The sequence below is a fragment of the Euprymna scolopes genome, chromosome 42 (assembly GCF_053919585.1).
Source record: "Euprymna scolopes isolate OS-2025 chromosome 42, ASM5391958v1, whole genome shotgun sequence".
In the NCBI taxonomy this organism is placed as follows: Eukaryota; Metazoa; Mollusca; class Cephalopoda; order Sepiida; family Sepiolidae; genus Euprymna; species Euprymna scolopes.
Genome location: NC_136523.1, coordinates 22,950,275 through 22,966,262, shown reverse-complemented (window position 1 = coordinate 22,966,262; position 15,988 = coordinate 22,950,275). Strand labels below are relative to the sequence as shown.

Here is a 15,988-nt window from a genome sequence, read left to right as displayed (position 1 = left end):
ATTCATTATTCGCTCAAACGTAAACAAAACAACCGGTCCATTTGACAACGTTCACTGCTCTCCTGTCTCTTTCTCTTTTCTATCTTTTTTTTTCTTGCCTCTCAATTTTTTTATACGAACGTTATCGTTTTTCACCGTTTACAAAACACTCAGTTAAAAAACTACTTTCTTTATTCGTCTGCGTCGATTTCATTTTTTCTTTCTCTCCCTTTCCCTTTTCCTCAGCTTCGCAGACAGTGGGCTCTCTCGCGCAATGCATTTTCATACAGAGAGAGGGGTGCGTGTGTACGCCTCAAACACTAGTGTGTTTATTTATTTATTATTATTATTTATTTTTATTTTTTTATTGAATTAAAATTCCCGCTCGCTGAAGGCAGCGGGGAGGGGCATGCTTTAATATTTATATTTGAATTTAAATTCACGTACGCCGTAGGCGTTCCCTAAGAGATAAAATAAAACTATTTCTTATTCCATTATAATTATTTCTTAATTTATCAACCGATACCAACCAGCCTCTCTACCTATATAACACTATACATAATATATATCTATAATATATATATATTATATATAGAATATATATATAGTATATATAATATATATATATAATATATATATAATATATATATAAATATAATATATATATAATATATATACAAATATAATATATATATATTATATATATATATTATATATATATAATATATATACAAATATAATATATATATAACATATATATAATATATATACAAATATAATATATATATATAATATATATATAATATATATACAAATATAATATATATATATAATATATAATATATATATTATATATATAATATATATATAATATATATAATATATATAATATATATATATAAATATATATAATATATAATACATATAATATATATAATATATACATATATAATATATATATAAATATATATAATATATAATACATATAATATATATAATATATACATATATAATATATATATATAAATATATATAATATAAATATATATATAATATAAATATATAATATATATATAATATAAATATATAATATATAATATAATATAAATATATAATATATAATATAATATATATACGTATAATATATATATAATATATATAATATATATAATATATATAATATATATGTATAATATATATAATATATATAATATATATAATATATATATAATATGTATAATATATATGTATAATATATATATATAATATATATATAATATGTATAATATATATAATATATATATAATGTGAGTATAATATATATATAATATATATAATACATATATAATATATATAATATATATGTATAATATATATATAATATATATATAATATGTATAATATATATAATATATATAATGTGAGTATAATATATATATAATATATATAATATACATAATATATATAATATATATATATATAATATATAATATATATATGTATATACTATGTATATAATATATATAATGTATATATATTCATAGGTATATAATATATATATAATATATATATGCATATAATATAAATATATATAATATATTTATAATATACATAATATATATATATAATATATTATTATATATATATAATATGTATATAATATATATAATATATAATATATATAATATATATATAATATATATAATATATAATATATATAATATATATAATATATATATCATATATATTTAATATATATAATATATATTATATATATAATATATATAATACATATAGATATATAATACATATATATATAATACATATATAATATATATATAATAATACATATATATATATAATACATATATATATAATACATATATAATATATATATATTGTAATATATATATAATATATATAATGTATATATATAATATATATAATATGTATATAATATATATATAATATGTATATAATATATACATATATAATATATACATATCATATATACAATATATATATAATATATATAGTATATGTAATATATACATATAATATATATATAATATATGTAATATGTATATGTAATATATACATATAAATATATATAATATATACATATAATATATATATATGATATATATAATATATATATAATATATAATATATATATATATATATTATATTTATAATATATATAATATATAAAAATATTTATAATATATATAAATATATAATACATAAAAATATTTATAATATATATAAATATATATAATATATATGAATATATATAATATATATAAATATATATAATATATATAATATATATATATATATAATATATATATATATATATATATATAAATATATATAATATATATAATATATATAAATATATATAATATATATATATATAATATATTTAATAATATATATATAATATAGTTTATATATGATCAGATTAGAATAGATAGATAGATAGATAGATAGATAGAAATAAGCGTTATTTAAATACAAATAGATTTAATATCTAATATATATATATATATATATATATATATATATATATATATATATATATATATATATATATATATAATTTAAAGGAGATTAGAATAATAGTCTAAAGAGCTAAGTGTATTTTTAATGTAATAGTGAAATTACTAGTTTAATTAAAATACAGGAAACGCTCGTTGTAATTTAGATATATAATAAGCTCGATAGTTAAATGTCCTAGAGCTAATTCAATATTAAGTAATGTGATTTATAATTTAAAAGTTTTAAAATTTTTAAAATTTAAAAAATCAAAATTTAATTAAATTAAAAATCAGTTTCATAAGAAGGAACAACAACAAAGTCAATTATCTGTACGATTGTTTCGGAAATCCGTGCTTTTTATTTGTGGTATACATGAAGTCACGTAGAATAATTATATATAGTTTTTTTGGTAAGCACGGTCTCCTCATCAGCAAATTTAGGAGGATTTCTATTGGATTGAAAAGACACCAAAAATAAACCTAGCATTAAAAGTAAGGCAGATGAATCTGAAAAATTGAAGTAAAAGGTTTGGATATAAAATTTATAAGAAAATTGGTATAGGTTAGAGATAGAAATGAGTAGAAAAAATATATATATTTTTGAATTTACATAATAAATTTGATTTAAAAATATATAGATATATAATTACCTTTTGGTTTTTCTTTTTTTGAAATCAGGAACTGTATTTAAAGTAGTCATTTAGATGTTTGCTATAGCTTTTTATTTTATTGAATGATGAATTTTAAAAGGGCGACGCTCGTGCAGTAAATTGTTTCCGTTAGCGTATTTTGATTTAGAGACGCTACAGTTAATATCTATAGAGAGAGAGTTTTTTTTTTTTTTTTTTTTTTTTTGCAAGTTTTTAAGGGGAGATAATTGTCATGGCTTTATTTATTATTTGATTTACGAGTCTAAGGGCGGTAATTGGTTTAACTTAATTTAATTAAAAAAAAAAAAAAAAAAAAAAAAATCTATTTTTACTAATGAGTAATTTTTAATGATTTAAGGTGGTTTATATTTATTAAATTTAAACCAACGTTTATGATTACACGATAGAAGCTCGTGTCTTGAATTTACTAGTTTGGTTGTGCTTTTTATATCTTCATATTTTAAAATTTTTAGGGTTTCTTTTGTACATAATGTACAAAATTTATCTCCTGGTTTATATGATTTGCAAGTCTCAATTATTTGCCATTTTAAGTTGAAAGAAATATTGCTATTTTTTAGTTGCCAAATATAGTTGGATAGAGTAGTTTGGTTTGATAGAGAGTTATTTTTAAAAGAATGTTTGTGCGTTGAAATTCTATGTTTTATTGGGCCAGATGTGGAACCAATATATATTACCTCTTGATTATTATGATTATTTTCCGTTAGGTCTATTGTTGGATTATAATGTGGTGGGTTGGTTAATAATTGATCGGTAGATTGATTTAAGTTGGTGTTATTATTTAATCTGGTAGTTGAGCTATGGCTGTTGATAGGTTCTTGTATATTTGGAGTTTTTGATACTGTGCAGCTATAGATAATATTTTTAATTTTACATGAGCCTTGTAGGGGACATTTATTTTTTCTTCTACAGTTACAGGTCCGATGTATTTTGTATAGTTGCATTTTGTAGTTTATTAATTTTATTATTATTAGAGCTAATTATTTTCTGATGAAGGTTAGGCATAGTAGAGTAAGAGACTTTAATTGTGTTCTTATTGAAAATCTTATTATATCTATGGGGGGCTTTAAAGTTCTTATCTAATATTTTAAAAAATTCTCTAGCTATGTTTGTTTCTAGGTTTTTGGAATACGGGGGGTTGAACCATAGGATCTCCTTGTGTCTATTCTTACGTTTGCGGGTTTTAGTTTGTTGTTTATTTATATTATTATCTAATATTTGTAGTTTGGTTTTATCTTTTTTTTGTCTCCTGGTTATTTTTCTTAACTCGTATACGGGAAGACATTGCCATATTATATGTTATTACGCTCTTAAGACAAAAAAAGATAAAACCAAACTGCAAATATTAGATAATAATATAAATAAACAACAAACTAAAACCCGCAAACGTAAGAATAGACACAAGGAGATCCTATGGTTCAACCCCCCGTATTCCAAAAACCTAGAAACAAACATAGCTAGAGAATTTTTTAAAATATTAGATAAGAACTTTAAAGCCCCCCATAGATATAATAAGATTTTCAATAAGAACACAATTAAAGTCTCTTACTCTACTATGCCTAACCTTCATCAGAAAATAATTAGCTCTAATAATAATAAAATTAATAAACTACAAAATGCAACTATACAAAATACATCGGACTGTAACTGTAGAAGAAAAAATAAATGTCCCCTACAAGGCTCATGTAAAATTAAAAATGTTATCTATAGCTGCACAGTATCAAAAACTCCAAATATACAAGAACCTATCAACAGCCATAACTCAACTACCAGATTAAATAATAACACCAACTTAAATCAATCTACCGATCAATTATTAACCAACCCACCACATTATAATCCAACAATAGACCTAACGGAAAATAATCATAATAATCAAGAGGTAATATATATTGGTTCCACATCTGGCCCAATAAAACATAGAATTTCAACGCACAAACATTCTTTTAAAAATAACTCTCTATCAAACCAAACTACTCTATCCAACTATATTTGGCAACTAAAAAATAGCAATATTTCTTTCAACTTAAAATGGCAAATAATTGAGACTTGCAAATCATATAAACCAGGAGATAAATTTTGTACATTATGTACAAAAGAAACCCTAAAAATTTTAAAATATGAAGATATAAAAAGCACAACCAAACTAGTAAATTCAAGACACGAGCTTCTATCGTGTAATCATAAACGTTGGTTTAAATTTAATAAATATAAACCACCTTAAATCATTAAAAATTACTCATTAGTAAAAATAGATTTTTTTTTTTTTTTTTTTTTTTTTTTTAATAAATTAAGTTAAACCAATTACCGCCCTTAGACTCGTAAATCAAATAATAAATAAAGCCATGACAATTATCTCCCCTTAAAAACTTGCAAAAAAAAAAAAAAAAAAAAAAAAAAACTCTCTCTCTATAGATATTAACTGTAGCGTCTCTAAATCAAAATACGCTAACGGAAACAATTTACTGCACGAGCGTCGCCCTTTTAAAATTCATCATTCAATAAAATAAAAAGCTATAGCAAACATCTAAATGACTACTTTAAATACAGTTCCTGATTTCAAAAAAAGAAAAACCAAAAGGTAATTATATATCTATATATTTTTAAATCAAATTTATTATGTAAATTCAAAAATATATATATTTTTTCTACTCATTTCTATCTCTAACCTATACCAATTTTCTTATTAATTTTCTTATAAATTTTATATCCAAACCTTTTACTTCAATTTTTCAGATTCATCTGCCTTACTTTTAATGCTAGGTTTATTTTTGGTGTCTTTTCAATCCAATAGAAATCCTCCTAAATTTGCTGATGAGGAGACCGTGCTTACCAAAAAAACTATATATAATTATTCTACGTGACTTCATGTATACCACAAATAAAAAGCACGGATTTCCGAAACGATCGTACAGATAATTGACTTTGTTGTTGTTCCTTCTTATGAAACTGATTTTTAATTTAATTAAATTTTGATTTTTAAATTTAAAAAATTTTAAAACTTTTAAATTATAAATCACATTACTTAATATACATATATATATATATATATATTAGATAGATAGATATATGGATAGATTGTTTATTTGTCTTCACCTTTATGCTTTTCGTTGGTACTAGTCTTGCTCCTCGCAATGCTGAATGCAACCCGGTTGTTATTCTTGTCATCTGAAAATGGGGGAAAAAAAACAAAAATTATTTCACGTTTGAGCACAAAATTTTCCACACATAAATTGAATGGCTAAGTTTGTAGATTAACATCCTTTGATAAATCCTATAATTTTTATGCGATTACTTTTGAACACTCTGAAAAAGATCCCTCCCTCCCTTCCTTCCTCTGCTGGTTAGTAATTTTAATAAATAATCACTGTCTTCCATCGTTCTTTTTTTTTTTTTATTAATTTTTATATTTTTTTTGTTTTATTTTTGTTTTATTTTTATTTTTGTTTTATTTTTGTTATTGTTGTAATTTTTATTTTTCGTTTTTTTTTTTTTTTTTGTTCATTTTTTTATTTATTTTTTGTTATTGTTTTTATTTAAATTTTTGTGTTATTTTTCATTTTTTTGGTTCATTTTTTTTGTTTGATTATTGTTTTTGCTTTTGTTTTAATGTTTATTTTTGTTCTTATTTTTATTTTTCGTTTTAGTTGTTTTATTTTTCGTTTTATTTTTTGTTTATTTTTATTTTTTGTTTTATTTTTCGTTTTAGTTTTTGTTTTAATTTTTTTCTTCATTTTATTTTATCTTTGTTTCATTTATATTTTCATGTTTTGTTTTATTTTTATTTGTTTATTTTATTCTTATTCCTTGTATAATTTTTTGCTTAATTTTAATTTTTCTTTAATTTTATTTTTTATTTTATTTTTGTGTTAATTTCTGTTGTATTACTTAATATTTTTGTTTTACTTTTGTTCTTTTTTATTAAATTTTTATTTTTTTTATTTTTTATTTTTCGTTTAATTTTATGTTTCATTTCATATTTTTTTTTTTTTATTCAATCTTTATTTGTTATTTTTTGTTTTTGCTTTTTTTCTATTTTATTTTTATTTTTTGTTTTATTTTGTTTATTTTATTTATTTAAAATTGTTTTATTTTATATTTTTTATTAATTTTATCTTACTCTTTGTTTTATTTTTTCTTCATTTTAAATTTTTATTTATTTTATTTTTTAATTTTTTATTTTATTTCATTTTATTTTTTTTTAATTTAAATTATTTTTTATTTTTATTTTATTATATTTTTATTGTATTTTTTTGGTTCATTTTTATTTTTTGTTCTATTTTTGTTTTATTTTATATTTTTTATTTTATTTTTATTTTATTGTTTGCTTTATTTCTTGGGGGGTATTTTTTCATGACCTGCTCCAGCGTAGTATGAACACCCCCAACCACCCCATATTTAGAATGGCTTTCGGAATAAGTACCCCCACCCCACCTCAACCTCCTCATTTTAAGGTGGGGGTATTCTGAAAGCCGTTTGTAGAAATTTACCTTTTTGGGTTTTATTTTTATTTTTTGTTTTATTTTTATCTGACAACTTTGACCTCAACGTTCAGTACATTGTCACTGGCTGTCATGCGTGTGTCTGCGTGAGTGCACCTAAAACGCTACATAACTTCAGACGTTCTTCAGGTGTATCTTGTCAAACGCAAGAATCTTTATGTCTAACTCTGGAATCTGCATTTCTGTAATTTCGAATGAAACCTTTATTTAATCAATGGGAGCAGCATGTTCTCGTTCTGTCAGCCTAAGTAATTTGCAATTGTGTGTGTGTGTGTGTGTGTGTGTGTGTGTGTGTGTGTGTGTGTGTGTGTTTTTAAATTTTCTTTTAAAGGATTCGGTTCAAAATTCCGAGTTTGACGTAAAGATTCCAGAGTTTGAAAGAAATATTCCGGAGTTCAACAAAATGCACCTGAAGACGGTCAGAGGTTACATCAGTTCAAACGTTGTGAAAACAATACTCAAGATGTTTTCTGTTTTTAAAAGAAAAGACAAAATTTAGATGAAGGATTTATCGGTCTCACTTTAATGCTGATAGTGAAAATATCTGAAAAATAAAATCATTTTTTTCTTTTTTATATCATTTAACTTCTTTTCCAGGACCTTTCCCCTTTTCCTACCTGATTTTCAACCAAAATGTTATAAAAATAACACTCAAGATGAGAACAGTAGTCCGAAGAATCCAAATAATTTGAATAATCAGTCCTCATCTGAAAAACTCAGAAACGTAAAATAAGTTTTATAAAACATTGATTATTCTCCTGCAAAGCTAAATTCTTTCTCACCGTGGTGATGGCAACGGTTTTATGTCCATTTTACCCACTGACATATGTCAGACGGTTTTCAGAAATGGACTACTCCTCCAATTCTATGAGCGATATTTCTGACAAAAGGGGAAGAATTGCGGCTTTCTTTGTTAAAATTTATACATCTAACACTTATCATTGGCTAGTTTTTGACCTTGAAATAGTATTTTTTTTTTAGTTCCTTACATTAAGTGGTGTCATGATTTGTCTGGAGTGATTTCCATATGACGAACATGCGTGGAAATGCTCAAGAATTGTGTGTCAATATCTTAGTCAGCCCTACCTACAGCGAAAATGAGTTCATCCAAAGGTTATAAAAAGCCAACACCAGAGTCTTTTAGCGAGTAACTATTGACAGAGTTGTCCGGGATCATGTCGCATCATTTTGAGGGAGTTTAGGATTGCATCTGATCATTTTGATGAAGTTGTTCGGGATGGTGCCGTGTTGTTACGATGGAGCTGCTTATGATCGTAGACACCCTCGACAAACCCAACAGGCAGCTAAATCCCACCCCCACATAGTAGAGATCCCTAGATGTAAAAGATCTTTCTACTCCAGTAGTTTCTTCCCCAGAACCGCTATAATCTGTATTTCCATTCCAGGTCCCTGCTTCCCTAACTGTACTAACATGCAGAAGTTCAAGTGTAACGTGAACCGACATCTTGCTGCCCAAATCCCAACATAGTGCCCCAGTAGTTGCTGCCCCTGATAGTAGCCCCCTACACCAAAGTGGCAATGCGCCTTGTTTGGGGTGAAAATGTAATAAAAAAAAAAGGGTCCTGTGGACAGAATAATTCGGGACTGTGCCTGATCTGGTGGACAGAATTGTTTGGGACTATGCTGGGTCGGGTTAACAGGAGTATTGTGTTTTGATTTACTTTGTCAAATTTTTTTATATAATTACTTTGTCAAATTTTTTTATATAATTACTTTGTCAAATTTTTTTATATAATTACTTTGTCAAATTACTCAACCTGATTAATTATGCAATGAGTTAACCCTTGTTCTTAAATAATCAAACCCTACCGAAGTTCCACCATTACCGATTTTCACAGTGCTGTCTCATCAGTCACCTGACATGCATTAACCTTTATAATCAAATGGTCTTTGGGCCTTGATAAGTGGTGCCCTCTCCACACACACACACACACACACACACACACACACACACACACACACACACACACACACACACAGTAAAAATACACAAAAAATAAATAAATAAATTAAAACTACATAACCTGAAATGCAATAGATTTTCTGTGGAAATAATTCTTTTTTATTATTTTTCTAATTTTTTTTTTTCTGAATCATTTATGAGACTTTATAGTTTGTGCATTCATTCGCAGTGAATTCACAGTAGATAGAGGTATTGAGCCTCTACAGTTTCAGGTGAGCATAGTCTGAAGATAGCGGTTTCAATCCTACCCAAAGAAGGCCAGAGGATTAGTTGGCCAAAAACTTTATGCTGCAACGTTGTCCGCAGACCAACACACATTGTGTGCAGTTTCAGTCGCAAAGGAGACCAAGACAAAGAATAGGAAATAACTCCAACTCGCTTTTTATTTTGTAGTAAAAACATTTATTTCCTCATTTCTACAGCCGTGACGTCACTCTCGTGATCTAGAATGTTCTCCAAGTCTCTCCTCGAGATCTTAAACGTTATCTTGTCTCCCTAGTGATCGTTCTTTTTCTCTTTTTTTATAATTCTTTGTCATGTCTTTGCCCAAGATCTTGAACGTTATCTTGTCTCTCTAGCGATCGTTCTTTTTCTCTTTTTTTATAATTCTTCGTCATGTCTTTACCCAAGATCTTGAACGTTATCTTGCCTCTCTAGTGATCGTTCTTTTTCTCTTTTTTTTATAATTCTTCATCATGTCTTTGCCCAAGATCTTGAACGTTATCTTGTCTCTCTAGTGATCCTCCTTTTTTCTCTTTTTTTATAGTTCTTCATCATGTGCACATACACACATCCACGCTATCCTACAATGGTAGGAGATACGTGATGCAATTGTTCCGTGCTTCTTGCCATTTAGTGGGAATGTATTTCTTAATGGTTTGGTAAAAGTCAATGAAGTGATGGTCATCATCAAATCAAATGCCCTTTCCGATACCAATGCAAAAAGTGAGAGGAAGTGGACCAATGAGTGCTTTTATTGAGTCACCATCTCTAGGTGATTGCCTTGAGACAAGACGAGACCCAATACTGGGGTGGAGGGGGGGTCAACATTTATAATAGAAAATCTATAGAGCAATCAGATTGTCGATAATACTAGGCAACAATTTTTTTTTTACTTTTTGAATGTTGCCTGTTGTCAGTTCTCTTTACTACGCACCTTTCGTCGTTTGATTAAAACTTGAACTCGATTACAACGATCAATTCATTACAAGAAAATATTATTCCTTCTCCAGGAGATTTCCCTAAAAAGAATTAAACAATAATACAGTTATCAAATGCGATTAGATAATTGATTAGATGGTGTAATGAAACATTTAATTCGGTTTTGATCAATCGAGTTTAGTCTCATCACCTTCCAAGCTCTTACCCCCTCCTCTCGGGGTTTAACCCCAGGGGAAATTAGCCACGATAATAATCTTGATATTCAAGCCCAATTTCTGAAACTGAAACTATTGATACAACTTGAATGCCGCGTATAACCACCACCAGTTAGCGGGCCTGTTAACTGAAAAAAATGATGTCATGCATAGTAAGCAAAGCAAGTAAGATCTGTAGAGCAATCAGACTGTCGATAATACTAGGCAACAATTTTCTTTTTTTTACTTTTTGAATGTTGCCTACATTTCTACAACTGATTTAAGATACTTTTGCACTAATGAATCCAAAAATGGTATCTGTTTCTCCCCATCAGGTCTGGTTTTTGTGCGAAGTTGATTTGAAAAAAAAAATTGTGACAAAATCGATTACATTTTTGTGGCATGATTACTTGATAGAAACGTTGATTATTGTAAACTGCATATGTTGCTGAGAGGCGGGGTATACAGAGGCGAAACAAGACCCAATACTTGGGGAGTCAACATTTATTATAGAAAAGATAGAGAGAACAGTTCTTATGACAGTGGAACTGAGAGATAGATGCGAAGAGAAGAGTTAATGGAAGTTCTTTAAATAGGAGGGGGATGCATTATTGACGAGGGGGATACAGTCGAACTTTGGAAAGAAGCTTCTATACAAAGTTTTTTTATACAAGACGATGAAGACAAAACACATTACCTTGTGGTTGAATGACGAACGAGGACAAAAGACTTATATAATAAATATAAGACGTTTATTCATCCATTGGTGATTGAAATTAGATGCATGCTAAGTTGCTATATTATTGTCGTTTTCTCCTGACCCTTTCGCTTCCTATGAGTTTTGGCTAGCTCTATCAGAATAACTGCTTCTCTCTCTCTCTCTCCTGAACTCACTCGAACTGACTGACTGCTTTCTAGTCTAACGAGTGTATATATTAATACTATACCTCTTTGTGATGTCAGCACGCAGGCAAGACATGTGAATTCCATGCAAATGCTTCCAACACGTGTCCTGGCAACACAAGTCCCAGATTTTTTCTGTGGACATTCTCTGTCAGAATAACTGCTTCTCTCTCCTGAACTTGAAACGTTGGTTACTGTAAACTGAATATGTTGTGTGGTCGCGGGGTGCACAGAGGCGAGACGAGATGAGACCCAATACTTGGGGTGTCAACATTTATAATAGAATGATAGAGAGAAAGCAATTCTTATGTCAGTGGAACTGAGAGATAGATGTGAAGAGAAGTGTTAATAGTAGTTCTTTAAATAAGGTGATGCATTATCAAAGAAGACAAACACATTACCTTGTGGTTGAATGACGAAAGACTTACATAACAAATATAAGACATTTGGGGATTGGAATTCGATGCCTGATAACTTGCTACATTGTCATCTTTTCCTACCCCCCTTAACTACCCAGGAGTTTTGGCTAACTCTGTCAGTCTGCCGGAGTAACTGCTTCTCACTCCCAGACTAACTCTGATGCCTGACTGACTGACTGACTATTTTAAAAATAACATTTCACCCCAAACAAGTCACAGTGCCACTTTGAAGTAGGGGCTACTCTCGGGTACATAAGTTGCAAGGATATTATGAAGGAAGATGAGTAGAATGATGTCTGTTCACATTACACTTGAACTTCTGCATGTCAGTACAGTTGGGAAAGCAGAATCCTGGAAGGCAGTTCATAAGTCTAGCAGTTCTGGGGAAGAAAACTATTGGAGTAGAAATCCTCCTTACACCTAGCGATCTCTACAGTGAAGGGGTGGGATTTAGCTGCTTGTCAGGTTTGTCGGGGGTATTCACGTCGAGGGGGTACAAGTGCTTGTAGTTCTTGTAGAACAGGCAGAGGGATGCAACATTTTGTGGATGGGACAAGTCTAACTTAATAGTATATATTAATTCTATACTTCTTTGTGACATCAGCATGTGGGCAAGACATGTGACTTCCATGCACGTGCTTCGAACAAGTCCCAAATTTTTTTTTTTTTTTTTTACAAGGTAGTCACCACTTATCAAGACCCGGAAGCCGCTCGGGGATAAGGGTTATTGCGCGTACAGTACATTAGTATCGGAGATTTGATAAAGTGTCTTACTTAAGGGGGGGGCGGTTCATCAGGAATTTGTTTACATTGGACTTGAAGACATCCAGATTGTAGTCAGGTGGGAAACAGGCAACTGGAACAGAGTTCCACAGGCGTGCACTTCTAAGAAAGAAGCTTTGTTCATGGAATCTATGTTTTAATTTTGGCACAGAGAAGGAGTGGGGAAAATTTTCGACAAACAGCTAGACGGGTTCTTTAATTCCATCGTTCCATTATTCCCGCTCCAACCCAAATTAAACCAACACAACTTTCTGTTTATTCGGATTTTTTGTTGTATAAGTTGACGATGAAAACAAACACATTACCTTGTGGTTGAATGATGCACAGAGACAAAAAGTTTATTCATCCAGTTATTCCTGTTATGTTGCTACAATGTCATCTTTTCCTAACCCTTTTCACTTCCTAAAGAGTTTCGGTTAACTATCAGTCTTCCTGGTCTGATCTGCTGGACTCACTCAGACTGTCCTTTTTCTATCCAAGACTAAAGAGTAGTGATGGGACGATTACTATATTATTCCTGTTTTTGAAACAATTACCAATTCCGTAAAAGTTCCCAATTCTGATTATACCCTTATTAAATAAATAAATAAATATATATATATATATAGTTTTATATCATCATTTTCTTTATTTATTCATATATATATATATATATATATATATATATATATATATATATTATATATACTAGCATTTCAGCCGAGCATTAGTATATAGTTTTATATCAATCATTTTCTTTATTTATTCATATATATATATATATATATATATATATATATATATATATATATATATATACTAGCATTTCAGCCCAGCGTTGCCAGGGTGTTTGGAGGTGTATGTTGAAAAAAAAAAAAAAAGAGGTCACTTTTTTAAAACTTTGACCCCTATTATCACTCCTTAACATTTATTGTTTTGAGCTCAAATCAAGTTATTGAGTTAGATCCATGTCCAAGGAAACCTATATCTAAAATTTCAAGCGTTTAGACCCCAAATTGTCGGAGGTGTTTGGTAGAGTTCTCAAAGGTCAAATCGTTGAACTTTGACCCCATAATAGCCAAATTTCTGGCCAACAACTGATCACATTGAATTTCCAAAACGATCGTACATATTAGTTTGATTTTGTTATATTTCACCCGATGAAAATTTGATTTAAAATTTCACAATTATTAATCTTTGATCCTTTCTATTAATATAGCTCTAGTTAATTACACATATTGAGTTCATCATATATCTGCAATGCTCCGAGCACAGCACCTTTAAATATATTTAACTGAGGCTTTGCTCTTTTAGACTATAATTCAATTAATTATATGAAAGTGCATTTTTACCTCAATGCGAGTTGGGAATAATTTTCCCTTTAATCAATTTGGTATCTGCAAAATGGAGAGCAGCATATGTATTGTTAAAATATAATTAAAATACAATATTTTAACTATATATATATGTCAAAACATTGTTAATTCATTACCCATACAGCATCAGCCGTATAGTGCGATGGTGAGAAGCCTTGACTGTCATTTGGGGGGTCGGGTTTCAATCCTGGCTTGAGGCAATTGCCTGTCTAGCCGCATTGATTAGCTGTGAAACAACGAAACAGTGCTGTATGCGGATGACATATATATATATATATATATATATATATATATATATATATATATATATATATATTGTAATGATCCAGGTAGAGAGGGAAAAAGAAAAGAAAGAAAATAATAATAATTAAATGAATAAATATCTGCGAATAGCGAACCCCCTCTTACTTCTCAAAATCAAACGTAGACTCCCACCAACACTCCCTCCCTCACACACGACATCACTAACAGCAAGAGTCCTACTGACGTCCCCTCCTTCACACATGACTTCACTAGCAGTGAGATTTCTACTAACTTCCCCTTCCCATGCCAAAAAGCAATGGAGGGAACCAGTGATCAGATGATGGACGAATCATCTCCGTATTATTCTGAGAATAAAATGAAGAACTTTCATTTGCTCTCTAACTCATATCCCCATAAAGGCGACTAAAGGAAACCTAATATTCAACTGTCAGAAAAAATCGACGTGGAAATGATACCCATACAATAAACAATGTAAAATGACAGCACGTGCAAGTTTCAGGTCAACAAGACAATGTCGACAAATTTGAAAGGACTACAAAAGGCAATATATTTGCGTTCATACACTTTTAAAAATAATTTTAAAAAAGCAGCAAGAAAGAAAGAAGCTACACTGGCCATGCGATATATTTTATCTGCAGTTAAGTATCCCATTTCTAATACCCCATCTCCCAAACCCAACCCCACCTCCATCTATGTTGTGTTTTTTGGACTGTTATTCCAGAACGACATTCATGTTAATTTTTTTTTTTACTTTATTCTTTTTTGATTTGATTTCATTATTTTTTTTATTGCTTATTTTCTCGTTTTCTCGCCCTCACCCGACCCATTGAAGTGTTGCATTAAATTTCAATTATGGGTTTAATAAAACCCTTATATTTTATCCACATGTTGTATCATTTTTGCTTTGTGTTCGAATCGTTCAGGTTAAAAGAGTCATTCACAAATCTTAGATAACGTGTCATTCTAGGGTGCAAATCTGCACCCGACGCACTTTAGATCTTTTTCTTATATCTTTATTCTGTGTTACAAGCAATGTAGGGCGAAGCACTCTTCTAGAATTGAAGATTCTAACCAGAGGTGATCATCACGACTTAGCTTCTCCCAGCCCGTAATAATATATATATATATATATATATATATATATATATATATATATATATATATATATATATATATATATATATACTAGTATAGACAAATAAAATACTACTACTAATAATAGAGAAGAATAAAGAT

General features: G+C 28.2%; 1 protein-coding gene across 2 annotated transcripts in view; it reads right to left on the bottom strand.

Moving 5' to 3' along the window:
• LOC145266961 (uncharacterized) overlaps positions 1-15,988 on the bottom strand; it is a 78,660-nt gene that overhangs the window by 56,471 nt on the left and 6,201 nt on the right. For both annotated transcript variants that reach the window (XM_080122793.1, XM_080122794.1), the window contains exon 3: positions 6,284-6,355. In XM_080122793.1, the coding sequence (XP_079978919.1) occupies positions 6,284-6,355 (72 nt within the window). The remainder of the gene's footprint in view (positions 1-6,283; positions 6,356-15,988) is intronic.